Source organism: Acomys russatus, chromosome 32 (assembly GCF_903995435.1).
Source record: "Acomys russatus chromosome 32, mAcoRus1.1, whole genome shotgun sequence".
In the NCBI taxonomy this organism is placed as follows: domain Eukaryota; kingdom Metazoa; phylum Chordata; class Mammalia; order Rodentia; family Muridae; genus Acomys; species Acomys russatus.
In genome coordinates, this window is record NC_067168.1 from 27397122 (window position 1) to 27414369 (window position 17248).

Genomic DNA, 17248 nt, shown 5'->3' on the forward strand with positions numbered 1-17248 from the left:
GTGCTGGCTAGTTTTATGTCAGCTGGAGTATTCTGAGAAAATACCTCTATAAGATTGTGCTGTAGGCAAACCTGTAGGGCATTTTCTTAATTAGTGATGGGGGTGGGCAACCACCTGTGGCTGGTGGCATCCCTACTTCTATAAGGGTTCTATAAGAAAACAGGCTGTAAACAAGCCATGATGAACAAGGCAGTAAGTAGCACTCCTCCATCAGCTCTGCCTCTAGATTCATGCCCTATTTGAGTTCCTGTCATGGCTTCCTTCAATGATGGACTACAGTGTGTAAGCCAAGTAAACCCTTTCCTCCCCAGTTTGCATTTTGGTCATGGTATTTCATCACAGCAATAGAACCCCTAAGACTAACAGGTAATGCCTAGTCTTTGGTGTGTGTGTTTTTTGTTATTTTTGTTTGTTTCTTTGTTTTTAGCAATCACATGGTGTCTTTCTGCAATACTTCTCTGAAATTTTGTCAACTTTTAGGCATTGTGTAGTTTACTTATTCATATATCTGTGTAGTTGCTCTCATTTTCATCCTTCAGTCTGAAGGGATTAAAGAAAGGCAAATACACATGTTTCATATTCCAAAGAACACTGGCTGTTTACCATGTCTATGGAGGAAAAAGAAATCTTGGTGTCTAGTCAAAAGCAGACCAGTGATACTACCAATTTCTTTTGAATTAGAGTGGACTAGCATCCTAACTAAGCTATTGCTTTAGTAATGAACTATTATTAAGATCAAGAATATGAAATTGTATAAGAAGGTTAAAAATGCCATAATAAATATGGGGGGGGGGCAATTATTTCAAGCCAAAAGAATGATAAGAACTAAGACTAGGCAGCTTTTATTCTTGCCTAATAGGATTATTTGTCTGAATTTATTTATATATTTAATCTTAGGCTCAATTACATGATCAACCAAGTAAACTCTTGACATTTGGTAGGGTGAAACCACTAGTGGAGTTCGTTGTGTGTATGCATCGCCAATAAACAATGTAAAAAGCAAAAACAAGTTCCTGAAAACTGTCATTTAAAAAACAAACAATAAAAACCCAGTCAAGACTAACAGAATTCCATGCTTTGAATATCAAGAATATTTTAGCTTAAACCTAAAAATAAGATTACATAAAGTTAAGATTTGCCTATAATTATGTTATTAAATATTAGATAGTGTACATATAATACTACTGTATTATACTATGGTAATTTATAGAAGACATGTGATACTAATAAAAACTGTGTCAAAAAATATTACCTGTATGCTGTTTCCTGGCTTCTTAGGATGGGAGTGTTCACCCCACCACACATATGCATCAGCATTCCAGAATAGGGACCACAGTCTCTTCTTCTACTCTTTGCTTTTGGGAGCTCACTGTGTATTCTAGGGTTCCATAAAATTCATAGCATTTTTACTGCCTCAGTTTCCCAAATACTAGAATTAGAGGAATTAGACATCCCACTGGCTTATATTAGGATCTTGAGTTTGCAAGCTATAGTAGTATCTTGGTTATGTGCTTGTCTTATTTTACAGCAAATTAATGTACTCTTTACCACCACTACAGAATATTAACTGTGTACTTTTGTCTGCATAACCCTCTCAAATAGTTGACAGAAAATGTATATTGATAGAGTTAAGATCTCAGTGTATACTGCATAGATGGATATATTGGGTTGATCTTTATATTAATCGGGACCTTAAAGGGTAAGAATTAAAATTTAACTGCTCCTTAGACTGTCCTCCACACATATTCTTACAGCTTTGGCTTTATTTTCTCTTTCACGTTTTATACTTTTTTCTGATCATTTCAAATTCCTTAGGAAAAGGCATTAATATTGATATTCTGCCTTCTAGTATAGTAATGTCCTTTTTGTCAAATATAATGTTTCAGGTGCCCCTTTATTACCGTGTTTGTAACTTGTCTTTTCTACTTTGTTGGTTTTTCTTTTTACCACCAATTTTCCTAAGTTTCACCCATTATCAATAGATGGGAGAGAACGAGATAGAGGTTCGAATCTAATTTTTTCTTCTCGTTTCTTCTTTGAGCATGACTACTAGCAAACTGCAACCAATCCCCCCGCCCTGAACAACCAGCCCCACCTATGGGAGTTCTAGCATTAATAGACTCTTTGGAATGTCCCTAGAATTTCCAACTTCACACAATTGCAGACACTGTTTGCAGCTGAAAGAACCATGCGTCTGCTAGGGCAGGAGGCAAATCATAGTCAGCTGCTGCAGCCAGCCTAAAGCAGCACCATATCTCCACACCTGATTATAACAAAAACATGTTCTTATAATTCTGTGGTTTTAAAGAAACCACGATTCTAGAATCCTCAATACACACATTGGTTTTTTGCTTTAGAGTCTTAGAGTGAAAAGCACTTGGACTGATTTGATACCAAAAGATGTATGAGTGTTATTCTTTGAATTTTTTTATGTCTTGTATATAGATATCTGCATGTTAATTTGCTTTAAAAATGGAATTACACACATTGTACTTACTGTGAAAAAAAACCAATACTGGTTTTTATTATCAGTGCTACTAGTCCTAGCTGTATTTTGTCACAGTAATTATAATTTAGTGAAACATTTCTTTATATTCATTTAAGTAAACTCTTAATACCCCCACAGTACTTAACTATTGTCATTGACAGGAAGAATACATGTAATATCAGAAGCCAGAAGTGTTGAATTTGGTAGAGATAAGTATCTGTGTACCAGAATTTCACTTTTTATTTTCCTTCATGTAAGAGAATTTAGGGATTCTATAGCTGAAAGACATTTCTTCACTTCTCTTGAATCCAAATATAACTACTTAACACATTTTTGCTAATTATTAGCTTAAATAGTATGTATCATTTCCAAATGTGACTTAGAAAGTTTTCCCATGAAATGTTGTTTTGATGATAATGATGATGATGCTGTTGTTGTTGTTGTCAGTCAACCATCAGTCCACTGATGGAAAAGAAAAACCAGGGGACATGTAGTTTAGGTCCCAAAATGATTGTGTGTCTATAATCCTATTTTTATAAAATTTAGAAGTGAGTAAATCAGAATTGTACTGAATACTTTTTCCTACCGTAGAAATAAAGGTATCTGTATGGGTTTGGTATTCTTTGTGAATACTGTGTATATTCTGTAACACTCAGTTTTATGTTTTGCGCATATAATATCTTCTTTATACTTAATACTTTTTTCTTTTATCAGTTGCCAAGAGACATGTGGGAAAACATCTCAGGCATGATTACGACTTTTCTTATGCCTTCTGACAGTTCAACTTTCGTTGTACCTATTTTGAGGCACTCGTTATTTATTATATACAGGTTTATTTAGGATTGTTGCAGTTTTCTTTCCCCTTTTTAAAAAAAATTTTTGAGATAGGGTCTTTCTGTGTGGCCTTGGCTGTCCTGGACTCACTTTGTAGACCAGGCTGGCCTCAAACTCATAGGTAGCCTGCCTCTGCCTCCCGAGTGCTGAGATTAAAGGTGTGGACCACCACACCTGGCTTTTGTTACATTTTTCTAATGAATACTCTTACTTTTGAAATCTGTTTGTTAATGTTCTTTGTCTTAATTTTCCGACCTGTCATATATTAATATGGCCATATCAAGTTTCTTATGGTAAGTTTTGTACAACATATCTTTGTTTTTATGCCTTTTAAAAAATATTTATTTATTTATTTATTACAATGTTCTGTCTGTATGTGTGGCTGCCCAACAGAACAGGGCACCAGATCACATTATAGACGGCTGTGAGCCACCATGTGGTTGCTGGGAATTGAACTCAGGACCTCTGGAAGAGCAGCCAGTGCTCTTAACCTCTGAGCCATCTCTCCAGCCCCTATTTTTATGCTTTTATTACAGCCTATTTTCACTCATTCAGTTGCCTTTTTTATGTACTTTGTACTTAGTCATTTTGCAAATGCTAGTCAAAGTTCTTGTTAGTCACAAAATATCAACTATCTTATCAGCTCCTGGACTCAAAGTGAAGGAATGGGAAGATTGAACTGAAATTTGCAGACTGTTAGAGAAGATGACAAATTTTGAAACAGTAGTCAAGCTTGCTTTGTACTTGTTTTAGCCCAGGTTGTAGTTCTCCTGCATTGGCCTTTCCAGTGGCTGAATTACATGTACCATGTTGTGTTTTGTTTTGTTTTGTTTTGTTTTGTTTTGATTTTGAGTACTGGTACTAAAATACAGAATAAAGGAGCAGAAAGTTGGTGAGAATTTTTCTCAATTTAGTTGTCTTCCAGAGAGTAAGTGACTCATGTACGAGGCTAGCAATAATTGTTTCTTCTATATACAGGGTTCATTGTGTTGGTGATATCTTTCATATCTCTTATGTTTATAGTGAAACAAATTAGTGGTAGGCTGAATGCTGGCTGTATAGAAGTGGGTTTTGGTGGATTGGCTACTTTTACAGAGCTGATTTCTAGAATGTAACAGTTTTCTACTCATTTTCTTTCACCCCATAAAGAGAATCCCAGGTTGTTACTGTAATATTGTATCAAGGTTAATTCAATTAGAAGTGTTGAATTAAATGGTGTAAAAGGTGCATTCATTTATAAATGCCTCTCACCAAATGAAAGGACTTTAGCTATATTCACTCAATTATTTTGCTATTGTCTCAATAACATTGCACCATTCTAGAAAATCAAAGTATGGAAGGCAGGTTTCTGCAATGAAACATCCTATACAGTAAAAGCTGCAGTTTTTATACTATAGGTCTTAAATATATATTTACCTAATCCTAGAATAACTTTCAAAAAAGCTGTTTCACACATGACAATTTGCACACGTCTCATGTAGTCAAAAAACAATCTGTAATTTTTTGAATGATAATTAGTCAAATCTCTGAACATGATTTCTCTTTTTTAAAGTATATAATTTGTTATATCTGAATAATGATGGGTTAAGGTGCTGCCATTGGAAATTCTTTAAAAATTTTATAATTTTTGAAACAATAAAATAGAGAAACTTTTAAGTGAAAGAACGTATTTATAATTTATATCTTGTGAATGAGATTAATAAGGTAGATTCAAAGAAAGAACAGCCCTTTCTCCCCCTTTGACAAATTTTATAGGGAACTTTTTATTTTTAGATGAAGATTTTAAAAGAAATGACATTAAAATGTGATTATGTTACATTTCCCTTTCCTTTCATCCCTTCAACTTTTCTCATGCATGCCCCTCCCCCAGTTCATGGCCTTTGTTTCTTTAATTTCTGTTACATACACATGCATACACACACACATTCTCTCTCTCTCTCTCTCTCTCTCTCTCTCTCTCTCTCTCTCTCTCTCTCTCTCTCTCTCTGTTACATACACATGCACACACACACACACACACACACACATTCTCTCTCTCTCTCCCCCCCCCCTCACACATACACACACACACTCTCTTAAATATATGAGTATAGCCTGTTCAAGCCATATAATGTTATGCCTGTGTATATGATTTTATGGCTGACGACTTGGTTTTAGACAGTTTGGGGCTTTTTCCTGAGGAAAACTCAGGGGGAATCTCAATATTTTTTAGTTGCCTCTAGTATTTTTGTGTAGGCCAAGGCCTCATGTCATTTTTCCATTTCATATTAACATGGCCATTGCTGTTGTAGTTCTCACGTCTTGTTTAAGAAAACATCTTTATGTAACTTCAAGGATGTAGCTTTTTTCTTATTTCTGGGAAGTAGCATTTTGTGAAGTTACTATACATATGTAATATATTTCTTAACCTCATTTGTTCTTCCCACCAAATTTGCACAGATACATTATGTATGTTATTTATCTTATATATCTTAAAATCAGAAAATTTTATTTTATAGAATCAGTATTAGATGTCAGAGGACATAGTTTCATAGTGAATGGAATTTTAAAAACAATCTAGAGAAATTCTTTCATGAAATCTTTGGTCCAATGGCTTTTGTCCTCTCTCTTATTTTTTCACTTAAACAGTTAGCCTGGACTGCTCCTCCTGGCAAGATGTATCGATTGAGAAACAGGCTGGCTTCAAACTCATATCCTCTTGTCTCATCCTTTTGACTGCTGGGATTACAGGTGTACATCCATGCTCAGGTCCTCTGAAAATTTCTTTTATTTGAAAGATACATTTTATATGGGTTGGATTAAAATAATCCTGATAGATTTTCTTTTTAAAAATATTTTTTTCATTATTCATTAGCTTACATCATATTTAATTTCTTTCATTTGCTCCCCCATATGTACCTTCTGGCTGCATAGGCCTTTTCCTTTTTTAGACATTTTCAGCAATTTGGTTGTAGATGTCTTGCATAAATGCATGCCTTCTTCTTCTCTTTTCTTTCTCTTCTCACTCTTTTGTTCTCTATCCTTGCTTTCCTCTTTATATCCAGTATCCATCCAGTTATACTGATACCTGATAATGTTTCAAAATCCAGAAAGGGTTATTGCTCTTTGGGGTTAGTTACTTAGGTAGAATCCTATCCCTCCACACTTGTCTGGGCTACCTAGCTTTCTCTCCCCTCCCCTCTCCCCTCCGCCCTCTCCCCTCTGTCTCTGTCTCTCTGTCTTTTCCCTCTCCTCCCCTCTTCCCTTTCTTTCAAGATATGGTCTTGGTATGTAGCTCTGGCTGTCTTGTAATTCCCTCTGTAGACCAGAACTCACCGAGATTGCTTCTGCTTCCCAAGTGCTGGAATAAACACCTAGCTTCTCTAAGTTTTTAATAGTATAATTTTTTTATTTCTGGATAACTTTACATATTATTTAAGCATGTTTTATTTATAAAACCATTTTTTCTCCCTAAAATTGAATTATCTCCTTTGTGATAGCTTAAATTTTCTCTGAGTGGTTCTTTTTGGTGACTAATCTATCATTTTTGTTGTTGTGCTACAATTTTTCAGTGTTCCAGTTGCCCTCAAAGCGCTTTGAGGATTGTATGTAACTTGTAGTAGCATAAATTGATCCTGTCACTTTGAGGATTAAAAAGTAACTTAACCCCATGCACAGTGTTCCATCACAATGCTAAGCCGTTATAGAAAGGACCTTTATGCTCCATTTTATTACCTATGCTATAAAGCTTTTTTTGCTTGGATTCTGTATCTTAAGAGTCAAACTGGACAGCTCTGTCCACTTCTGGTTCTCATCATTTTTATCTCATAGTGCCCACCACGTTAAGCAAAGCTGAATACTCAACAGATCAACTCAGTTTCTTTTTAACCTCTTTTACCACTACAACCTAATTTTTGTTTACTTTTAAAACTTGAAGCAAGAATGTGGTGCTTTAAGAGGACAATTTTATACCCAAAGTCATCTTTCTCTTTATTTGAAAGAAAACAGTTCTTCTCAGTAGAGCCATGAAACAAGAAACATAACCAACCATGTGGTTTAAGTTGAAAGGATTGAAAATACTTAGTATTTGTATTGACATTTGACCTCTAGAAACCAGACATCACTGGATCTTTATTTATTTTGGTAAAATGAAACTTACCTTATTTGTTTTCCTTTGGGGGGGGGGCTGCATAATCTGGTAATATTTGTGTGATGATTGGTTTCAATTGTCCACGTGACACATTCCAGGATTATCTTGGAAAGGATCTGAATGTGGAATTGTTTGGATCAGGTTGGTCTATTGACATGCCTGTGAGAGAGTTCTGAAAACCTGTCCTGAATGCTGGCCTGCAGCATTTCATGGGCTATACCCTAGACTGAATCAAGAGTCTTGAGGACAAGTTGAGTGGGGCGTGCATGTATTAATTCATTGCTCTCTGTATTTGACAGTGGATGTAATGTAAGTAGCTGGTTCAAGTACTGATGTGCTGAAACTTAATACTGTGGGCCACTGACCCCTTTTCTCTTAGTTCAAGGTATTTTATCACAAAAATAGAGAGGAAACTAGGAGATCTAAATGTGTCTGTTCTGTGTGTTAACAAGTCTATTAGTTAGGTTTAAAGAAGAAAAAATATTTGAACAACAAAAGCTATAGATAGCTATGTTGATAATTGTCATTTTGTTTGTCATAGCGTAATAGAAACACCATTAATGTATCAAGTTTGGAGAACAAATTGATTTATTTTTATAATAAAAGAAATCACCGACATTAAAAAAAATAAATGCTGGGCTTGGCATTCAGGGAGGCAAAGGCAGGCAGATCTCTGAGTTTGAGGCCAGCCTGGCCTACAAAGCATCCAGAACAGCCAAGGCTACGCAGAGAAACCCTGTCTGAGAAATTTTTTACAAATAACAATCAATAAAAATAAACAGTAGAAGCATAGAATACTAACACATAACTTTAATCTCCACACTAAGGAGACGAAGGTCTTCCAGGCCAACCTGTTCTGCACAGCAAATTCTTTGCTAGCAGCCAGGACTGCAGAGGACACCGTGGCATGAATGCACACATACTCATACCCCCACACCAGCAGCAGCAGTGCGGTCTTTTGAAGGATGATACATACCTTATATGAACTTTAAAAATTATTCATCTCAAATTAATTTTTAGTTATAAACATCACTATAATACTTTACTTTGGCATTTGAGAGGGTTACATATGGGAAGGGATCTTGAAGAGATTTCAGTTCTGGAAATGTTTTATGTTCTTATCTGGTTATGATTATGTATCTGCATTTGTAGAATTTCAGCAATATATAATTTAATTTTGTGTATTTCAGTATGTGTATGTACATATATGTGTTTATATATGTATATATACGTATATATATGCACAGTGTTTTGATTTTATACATTTTTTTCTGAAGCTAATAAAATTTTTAATTAGAATGACAATTAAAATGTTATTTTTTTAAATATTAGGAAAACAGACTATTGATCTAATACTAAATCTTTAAAAGAATTTCAGGACATGACATTTCTTTCTGAACTCATTTTCTATATTCAATGTGACTTATAAATTTTGTTTTTCTCTAAAAGATTTACATCTTTATTTGGTTGCATTCTAGTCACGCATTGGTTTACTAACTTGCTAATTTTATGAAATTACTTTATATGTGAATTTTTAGTTAGCTATCTTGTCATTGTAGTCTCTTGAATCACTTAAGTAGATTTTGGTCCTCTTTATAAATAATTTTTTATTTTACTTGTATTATACCTAGCAATGGCGTCTTTTTATCATGCATACATTACCCTCACTACCTTTGATCCTGCCATCCTTCTGGCTAATCACTACCCTGCTCTTAACTCCCCTCATCCCCTCTCTTCTCCCTTTCCCCCCTTTTGGTGAACCATAGTTTATTTAGGAGTACTTGACAGAGTTAGGCATGAATGAGAAGATCATGGGCAGCATGTATGTCAGAAGGGGCACGGCTGACGAAAGTTAGAGTTTGGTGTTCTTATTGCGTTCTACTGCTGTTTACTAGTGTGCCACTAATGTTTGCATTTAATACAAATGCAATGGCTGTATTGAATGGCTGCCTTGTTCCTGGTTATTTGAAGTGTATTAAGGGTTTCAGCAGCAAGATCATGTAGTTTTAGCCTTTAAGTAGAACTCATATAAGCCCAATTTTATAGAAAAAAACTTTTTTAGATATTGCTGTCAGATGTTTATTAGATACCTTTTGTGATCTAGTAGTATAGAAATTTTCTTATAATTTTTTATTAAATTATTTGATTTACAAATATTGAACCATTCTTATATTACTGAAGAAAGTGATGTTTCTTACACTTGGTATGCATTCTTTGTGTGTGCTACTAATGGCTTATGTTTGGTGAACTTAGAAATCAATTTTATCATATAAGTTTAAAACTTACATTTGTTTAATAGTAACTTTGATGAGACTTTGAGGTCAGTTTTGTACCTTGTCCTTCATAAACAAGTCTTTAAGGTCTAGTAACAACCCTCTTACTAGCCTTGTAACTAGAGAACTCTGCTTTTGTCTGACAGCAGAGCAGCAGCTTCAGGTAAGTGATTGTCTAAGTAATTCACATACACACAAACTTTGGAAGAATCTTTTTAGTGTAGTGTCAAATTTTAAAAAATTATTTTTGTATTTTTTTTCTACAGTCCGTGGTGGATGACTGGATTGAATCATATAAACAAGACAGGGACATCGCACTTCTGGATTTAATCAACTTTTTCATCCAGTGTTCAGGATGTCGAGGTACACAGTTGTAAAAGAAATGCTGTTTATTCAACCTCAATTCAGCAGTGTAATTTCACCTGCCACTAGTCATAGAGTTATCTTAGAATTTTGTTTTGATTATTTTTAGCAGAGCAAATGGTACACATTTAAGGATACTTATTCTTTTTCTGATCAGTACTACCTGTCTAAGTATCAGCACATTTCTGTATTTCTTAAAAATTTTCAAGAAAAATATATTTAAGAAAAACTGAAATTTACAGTTTATGAATTGTTTTAAATCACAGATTTTATGTTTTCTACAATTTGTCAGTTTTTCATTTATCTTGATAGCTGCTCACAAAATTTTTGACAAAATAAAATGATGGTTCATCCTGGCAACTTCATTTAATGTAGAACTATCATGGAGACATAGTTCTGGGTGTTGCTGTGAGGGTGTTTCTGCAAAGATGCCACTCAAGAAGGTAGATCCACCACTAATATGGATGGCAGCGTTATATTGGGGCGCCACAGTCAGTAAATCGAGAATGCAAAGTGCTTGCCAGCATTCATCTCTCTGCTTTAGTTTTTTCTTCGTCTCAGTACAGTTAGTGTTTTGTTGAAATGAGAATTATTACAGATATTTCAAAAGCTACTAGTACACATTATTCGAAGTGGGGAGCTTGCTTTCTGCTTCTGTCCGTTTGGTGTTCTGTGTGCCTCTTGTTCTACTTTCCTTTGACTTGAGAAGTTTTCTTTTGTGATTCGGTTAAAAATATTCTTATGCCTTTGACTGGCATTTTTCTTTTTTATATCTATGATTTGTAGGTTTGTCTTTTATAGTATCCCAGAGTTCCTTATGTTCCTTTCATGGATGTTATTTGATTTAATATTCCTTTTGATTGTGTGAGCCTGTTCTTCTAATTTGTCTTTAAGACCTAATAGTATGTCTTTCACTTTATCCAGTCTTTTGGTGAGACACTTCTTTGAACTTTTTGTTGGCATTCTGAGTTTATGGTCTTAAATTTATTTGTAAGCTTGGCTGTTCTTTAGAGATTCTTTTAAAAAATTCTATTTTCATATCTTGATTATTTTTCATTATTTTATTCAGCTATTTTTGATTTGTGATCTTCATTTTGGCATTTATTTATATTCTCTTTGAGTTCCTTGAACATTTTTATAATTGGTGTCTTGAAGTCATTGTCTTTTTTTTTTTTAATGAAAATAGATTTATTTTGCACAATATATTCTGATCACAGTCACTCAGCTCCTCCCACTTTCTCACCCACCCATATCTATACTTTCTCTTTTTAGAATACAGACATCTAAAGTATAATAATAATAATAATAATAATATCAGGATAGGACAAAACGAATAGAAAAATAATATGGTGGTTATCATTATGTCATAGCTAAGTTGCTCTTTCTCGGGAGTACTGTGCTGGGGGTGCAAACATCTTGAAGCAAACAAATTGTTTGCATGTTCTTGCCATAGGATCTAGGCATCTGGAGTGAGTTTGCCAATGGCATTTATTAGTCTGTCTGTTTGGTCTCACCTCTGGTAAATCGGTGCTTGGATCTTTGTTATTACCACATTTTGTCAGATTGTGGGTCAGGTACATGGTGCTTTGAATTCAATTTGGGGGCAGTTCTTCATATCTGAATGGAGTTTTTGAAGTGTTCCCAGCTCAGCTAGTGAAAGATTTGACTTCTCATCCCAGGAACAAACCTTCTGTAGGCTTAATAGATTGCTCTGCTAATGTCCAGAATTCTTTGGAGGGCACTTCAAGTTCTACAGGTGGTTCTTGGTTGGCAGGGTCAGGGGTCACAGTGCAAATCGGTAGTGCATCATAAAGGATAAAGGAAGCAGCGTGTCATGGAATTCTCAGGTGAAGGTGGGTAAGATGTTATCTGGGCTCCTTTGAAGGATACCTTGGTGCTGGAGGTCTTGGCGTATAATGTGACCAGCTGGCTCAGGGGTTCCTGCCTGGGGTCCTGTCGTGTGTGCAGTACCTGGCAAAGCTGAGAATGTCCTCTCTGACCTTATGGATGGACTGGGTCTGGGGGTCGTGCATGAAGTTCTGGGTTAGTTCCTTTTGGCTGTTCTAGAGACGTAGTGCATGGTGAGGGGATATTCTTTTACAGTTCTCTGTTCCTAGAAGACACTTACAGAATGGTTTTTTGTCACCTTCCTTCCTTCCCATGCTAGTAATCGGACCCACATTGTGGTACATTGCTTTCAACCAATATATTATTGAATTCTTTCTCACTCATCATCTCACCTTAGAATTTTAAAATCTACTGATCCATGTGTTAGAGTATTAAACTAAGTTTTAAACAATTTTGGAAGCTGAAAACAAGGAATTTATTGACATTTTTAAATGAAAAACCTTTTTCATTATTGTTTCTTCTGTATTTTGTGACAAGCTTGAGCACTGAAGATGGAGTTATTTTAATAGGTAAGATTAGGTAAAATATTTGAATATTATTGACTAACTGTAGAGCAGTGCTTGCTTTCAGGCCTGAGTTACTCAGCACCAGTCAGTTTCTAAAATTTGCTAAACAAACATTTAATGAGTTGTCCTATTTTATAAAGATACAGGGTTTTTTGAAAGACTAATGGTCTGATAATTACATATAACATTCCAATTGGTGATTTTTTTCTTTTTTGTGCATTTGCTTTATCACTGTTCCGTACAGTCCAGAGATTAGCCATCATTTTTGTTTTGATGAGTGGATTTATTAAGGGATAAATAGGAAGAGGAGGGAGGAAGAAGGGTTGGAACATTATATAGGTGGGTACTCATTCAGAAATTGGCTAAGTCCTTGTAAGGCAGTCAGCAGGAGTTCTTAGTCCTACACAGAACATCCCCTTGAGTGATGCTTCCGAGAACCGATTGGAAGTGTTAAGACAGTTTCTGATTCAGTTCTCTGTATATTTCAGATCCCCATGCTTGAAGTTAAGCTTTTCTTAGTCACTGCAAGTACTCATGAGACAAATGACGGCGGTAGTTTCATTCTTGTGCTGCTTCGCTCTTCTCTCCTCGTTGTCACAGTCAGGAGTCCCAGCTGATTCCCAGAGAAGGGACTTTGGAGACCACTCTGATATAAACATGTTTGGATCTGGAATTTTGGATGGGTGGGAGAATTTATTTACAGAGCCCCATTTCTCAGTGAGCCCTGTAATAATGACAGCTTACCGATATAGTGTGCAACCATCTTCATGCTTGCCAAGGAAGGAAGAGATTCATGTTTCAGCTAGGAATGTTACAAAGTATAGACTGCCATCTAGAGACAGACACATCAGTGAAGGCACAATCACAACTTTTAAGACATTCCAAACAATTGCATATCTTATAAAGTATCTTCATAATAATTTTTTGTTTCTCCCATTCTTGCACACATAAATCAGGTAGTTCACATATACTTCATATAGTTAACACATTTTGTTGAGAATGTTTGTTGGAAAGCAACCGTAGCGTGTGCCTTTTTCCTGCTACCCGTTCTTAGGTCTTTAGAAAGACCTACAGCCACACCATTACTAGATAATGAGCCCTGTAGTTCCTGCATTTGAGGATTCCTTCAGGGGATCCCGTCAGTTTTAGTGGTCTTAGCATTACCTCTCTTTCATGAAGATTTCCTCTACGAGTTCCTTGATACTTTTTGGTAATCTTTCTCTGTTTAAAAAGCTCTAACCTGAAAAAGTAGGGCAGTGAAATACATTCTTTGATAATTATTACTATGCCCAATAATAAAGGCTAATGCTGGTAATAATAACACAGAATAAAAACCCTCAAGTAAAGCTGGGTGTGCCTATGATTCTGCAGTCATTCTTTCCACATTCTTAAAAAACAAGCACCAAGATTCTTCTATTGACCATTGTCATCCTCCAGCTTGAATCACAGCCAGGCTTAGGCTATGGTTGCAACAGCCTCTTGGATGCCTGGGTAACTGAATGCAGTAAAATAATCTCAAGGAAACAACTTCCTAGGTAGTCCTTTGTGAGCAGTGTTCCCTGGGAAAGCTCTTAAGGGAGAGCCTTTGAGATAGAATTTACATTATCCTTTTTTGTCTTATGTGAGAACTGGCTTGTTGTTGGAATTCCTTCAAGGTATTCCTATTGCTCAGATGCAGAGTGTGTGTCTACTCTCCCCTGAGCTGTCTTAATTAATCTCAATTTACAGTCATCTCCCCTGATGAAAGTTTTGCAAGATACTTCTAGTTCACTTCTACCACTATCTTTATTTTCATCAGGGCAAACACAGCAATACCTGTGCAAGCACCTGAATTCTGGCCTGGAACTTTTGTACATCAAATTAATTATTTTGTGTCATCTTTAAGTTCATCATTCCACAGATTTTATGGAATTGACAAAACAGACACAGTGTCACCCCCTCCTCCCCACAATCACATGAATGACCTCTGGTCTGATTCCCAAATAGAGTCCTGTTTCCTCATGAACACAATCCACTCTTTATGTTGGTCTTCTCAGTTTCTGCTAAAACCTCTCACTTTGTGTTTCTTACAGCATTTGGGCCTCTGGTATAAAACCTTCCAGACTCCGTCCACAAGTCTGTTCCAAATGTTCTTAACTCAATGATGAGAGTTATAGTTATAGCTCTTTGTTCTCATTTTCTGAGTTGGTCAACTTTCATTACAGGCAGAAAAGATTTATGTTGACTTAACAACTTCAGAACTTTGAATTCATAGTCATTTGACTCTATTGCTTTTAGGTAAGCCATCAAATGTATAATGGAACTGGAAATGTATGATATAGGCTATTCATGTCATAGCTTTCAGGAAGCAGAAAAAAAGAGGCCAGAGCAATGAATATATACATATATATTCTCCCCAAGGTAACATATTTTCTTTTGATAGACTCCACCTTCTAAAATTTCATGCACTTTCCAAAGCAGGACAAATAATAGTGAGCCAAGTTCAGCACATGAGCCTGTGACAAACATTCTATATTTATAATTAGTATGAATTTGCTTAATCTTTAAAAAAATAAAAGCGGAGACAGGAGCAGCACTGCAGAGATTAGCTCAGTGGTTAATAGTAGGTGATAACTCCTGCAAAGGATACAGGTTCAATCTCCCATACCCACTTGGTGGCTCATAATCATTTGTAACTCCAATTGGAGGGGATCTGATGTCCTCTTGTGACCTCTACAGCTATCATGCATGCACCTGGTGTACTTGTAGGCACTCACACTTTAAAAACTTAAATCTTCTTATATTTCTTACCTCTTTAAATGTCAGTTAAAATTTTTTATTCCTTAAGGTAACAGATTTTTCAGTTTGCTACATTCCTTTTTAGTAATATTTTAATACATAGTATATATTTTGAGGTCTCTTTTGTGAATATATAAGAATGTTCTACATATTTTTCTGTGTCCGTTCTAGATGGCATTACTGTATTTTAACAGCTCAATGGAACCCTTAATAATTGAGACCAAGTAGTTGTTAGTCATAGCCTGTCTGCCAAAGTAGGTCAGTTACTACTGCTACCAAAATCTGCTTTCAAGTTGATGACTATTTAGAGGTCTTAGTTTTCTTACCTGTAAACAGTGAGAGAGAAAAAAAAATAGTTTAATCTCATAAGATTTTTGGGCAAATTAAATGTATTGACACAACAGCTTGAGAGCAGCCAGATGCTGATTGCTGCTACCACTATCAGCATTATTACTTTAATCTGATTTTATAAATGGCATGTGAGGTTTTCCTAATTTTTGCTATTACAGTGATTCACAGAATACTTGTAAGTTATTTTACACATTTTAAAAACAGTTTTAAGAGTGCATTACTTATCAATATGGTCTTAGTGTCAAATCAAGGAATTTGTAAATTTGCAATTTTGCTAGATAGTTGAAAAATCACATACTACAGATGTTGCGTTAAGCCTTGTTCCCATGATCATTTTTAATTGTTCTTATTTGGAGATAAGGATTTGCTCTATAGTTTGAGATGATGTCAAACTCAGAAATCTCTGTAAACCAGTGTGCTGGGATTACAGGTATGCACCATCAAGCCTATCCTAAATTATTAACAACTTGTTAGATTTCTGCTGTTATTTCTAATTTGAGAATTATTCATTGTTAAAAATTGAAATTTTAAATTCTTTCCGATTTTAGAAATATTGCCTTAGTGTAAAGACATTATCAAATAATTCTTCTATGGCTTTCTTTCCAAAAAGAGTTTTGTGTGTGTGTGTTTAAATCACTTATGTTGGTGGTTATATAATTAGTTCAATTCTTTCAGATAAGTTTTTAATATTGTAAAGAATGGTATTTAATTTTGAGGTTTTTTCCTTTCTTTGTTTTTGATATTTATGTTTTTATGAATGTAGAACATTATAAGTACATTACAAATATGTTGCTTACCTCTTCTTCTCTCTCTGTCATGGTCTTATCATATAGACAGGTTGACCTGAGATTGTTTGCAGACACTCATATCTTTGCAAGCCAGAGCACAAGGCTTGGAAGAGGGCTCTGCAGGTCAAGGTACTCAGTGTCAAGCCTACGAGCCCATGTTTGATCTTTGGAACCTACATGGTAGAAAGAAAGAATTGACTCTGCTAAGTGTCCTTTGATCACCCACAGGTTCACACACACACACATTTATATACACACAAATATACAAAGAAAAAATGAACATGAGTAATTAAAAGTCCAAATCAAATATCCTAAAGTTGCATCTTTAATTATTGTACCAGTATTTAGTTACAATAATGCTTTTTTCCCCCAATTCAAATAAACATCCAATAAGAAAAACCCGAGAATGTCAGGTATTTTACAACTAATGGAATAAAAGTTTTAATAAGTCATGGTGTCTGCAGCACTTTTTAAAAAAATGAATGAGTTGCTAGAGATATAGGATAATACATATTTCCATTTAGAAGGTGTAAAATTCGCCAGGTGGTGGTGGTGCGCGCCTTTAATCCCAGCACTCGGGAGGCAGAGGCAGGGAGACCGCTGTGAGTTCGAGGCCAGCCTGGTCTACTAAGCAAGTCCAGGATAGTCAAGGCTACATAGAGAAACTATATCTCAAAAAACCAGAAGAAAAAAAAAAAGGTGAAATTCTGTGGTATGGTGGATAGAACTTTGAAAATTACTTAAAGCTACTTAGATACATTATAAAAAGTGAAAGAAATCAGAAAATTGTCTCTAAAACTAGAGCTGCTGTATATTAAAAAACACTTAAA

General features: G+C 35.3%; 1 protein-coding gene across 3 annotated transcripts in view; it reads left to right on the forward strand.

Annotated features, from left to right (window-relative positions):
* Stag1 (stromal antigen 1) overlaps positions 1-17248 on the forward strand; it is a 312401-nt gene that overhangs the window by 122768 nt on the left and 172385 nt on the right. For all 3 annotated transcript variants that reach the window (XM_051140150.1, XM_051140149.1, XM_051140148.1), the window contains one exon: positions 9991-10087. In XM_051140150.1, the coding sequence (XP_050996107.1) occupies positions 9991-10087 (97 nt within the window). The remainder of the gene's footprint in view (positions 1-9990; positions 10088-17248) is intronic.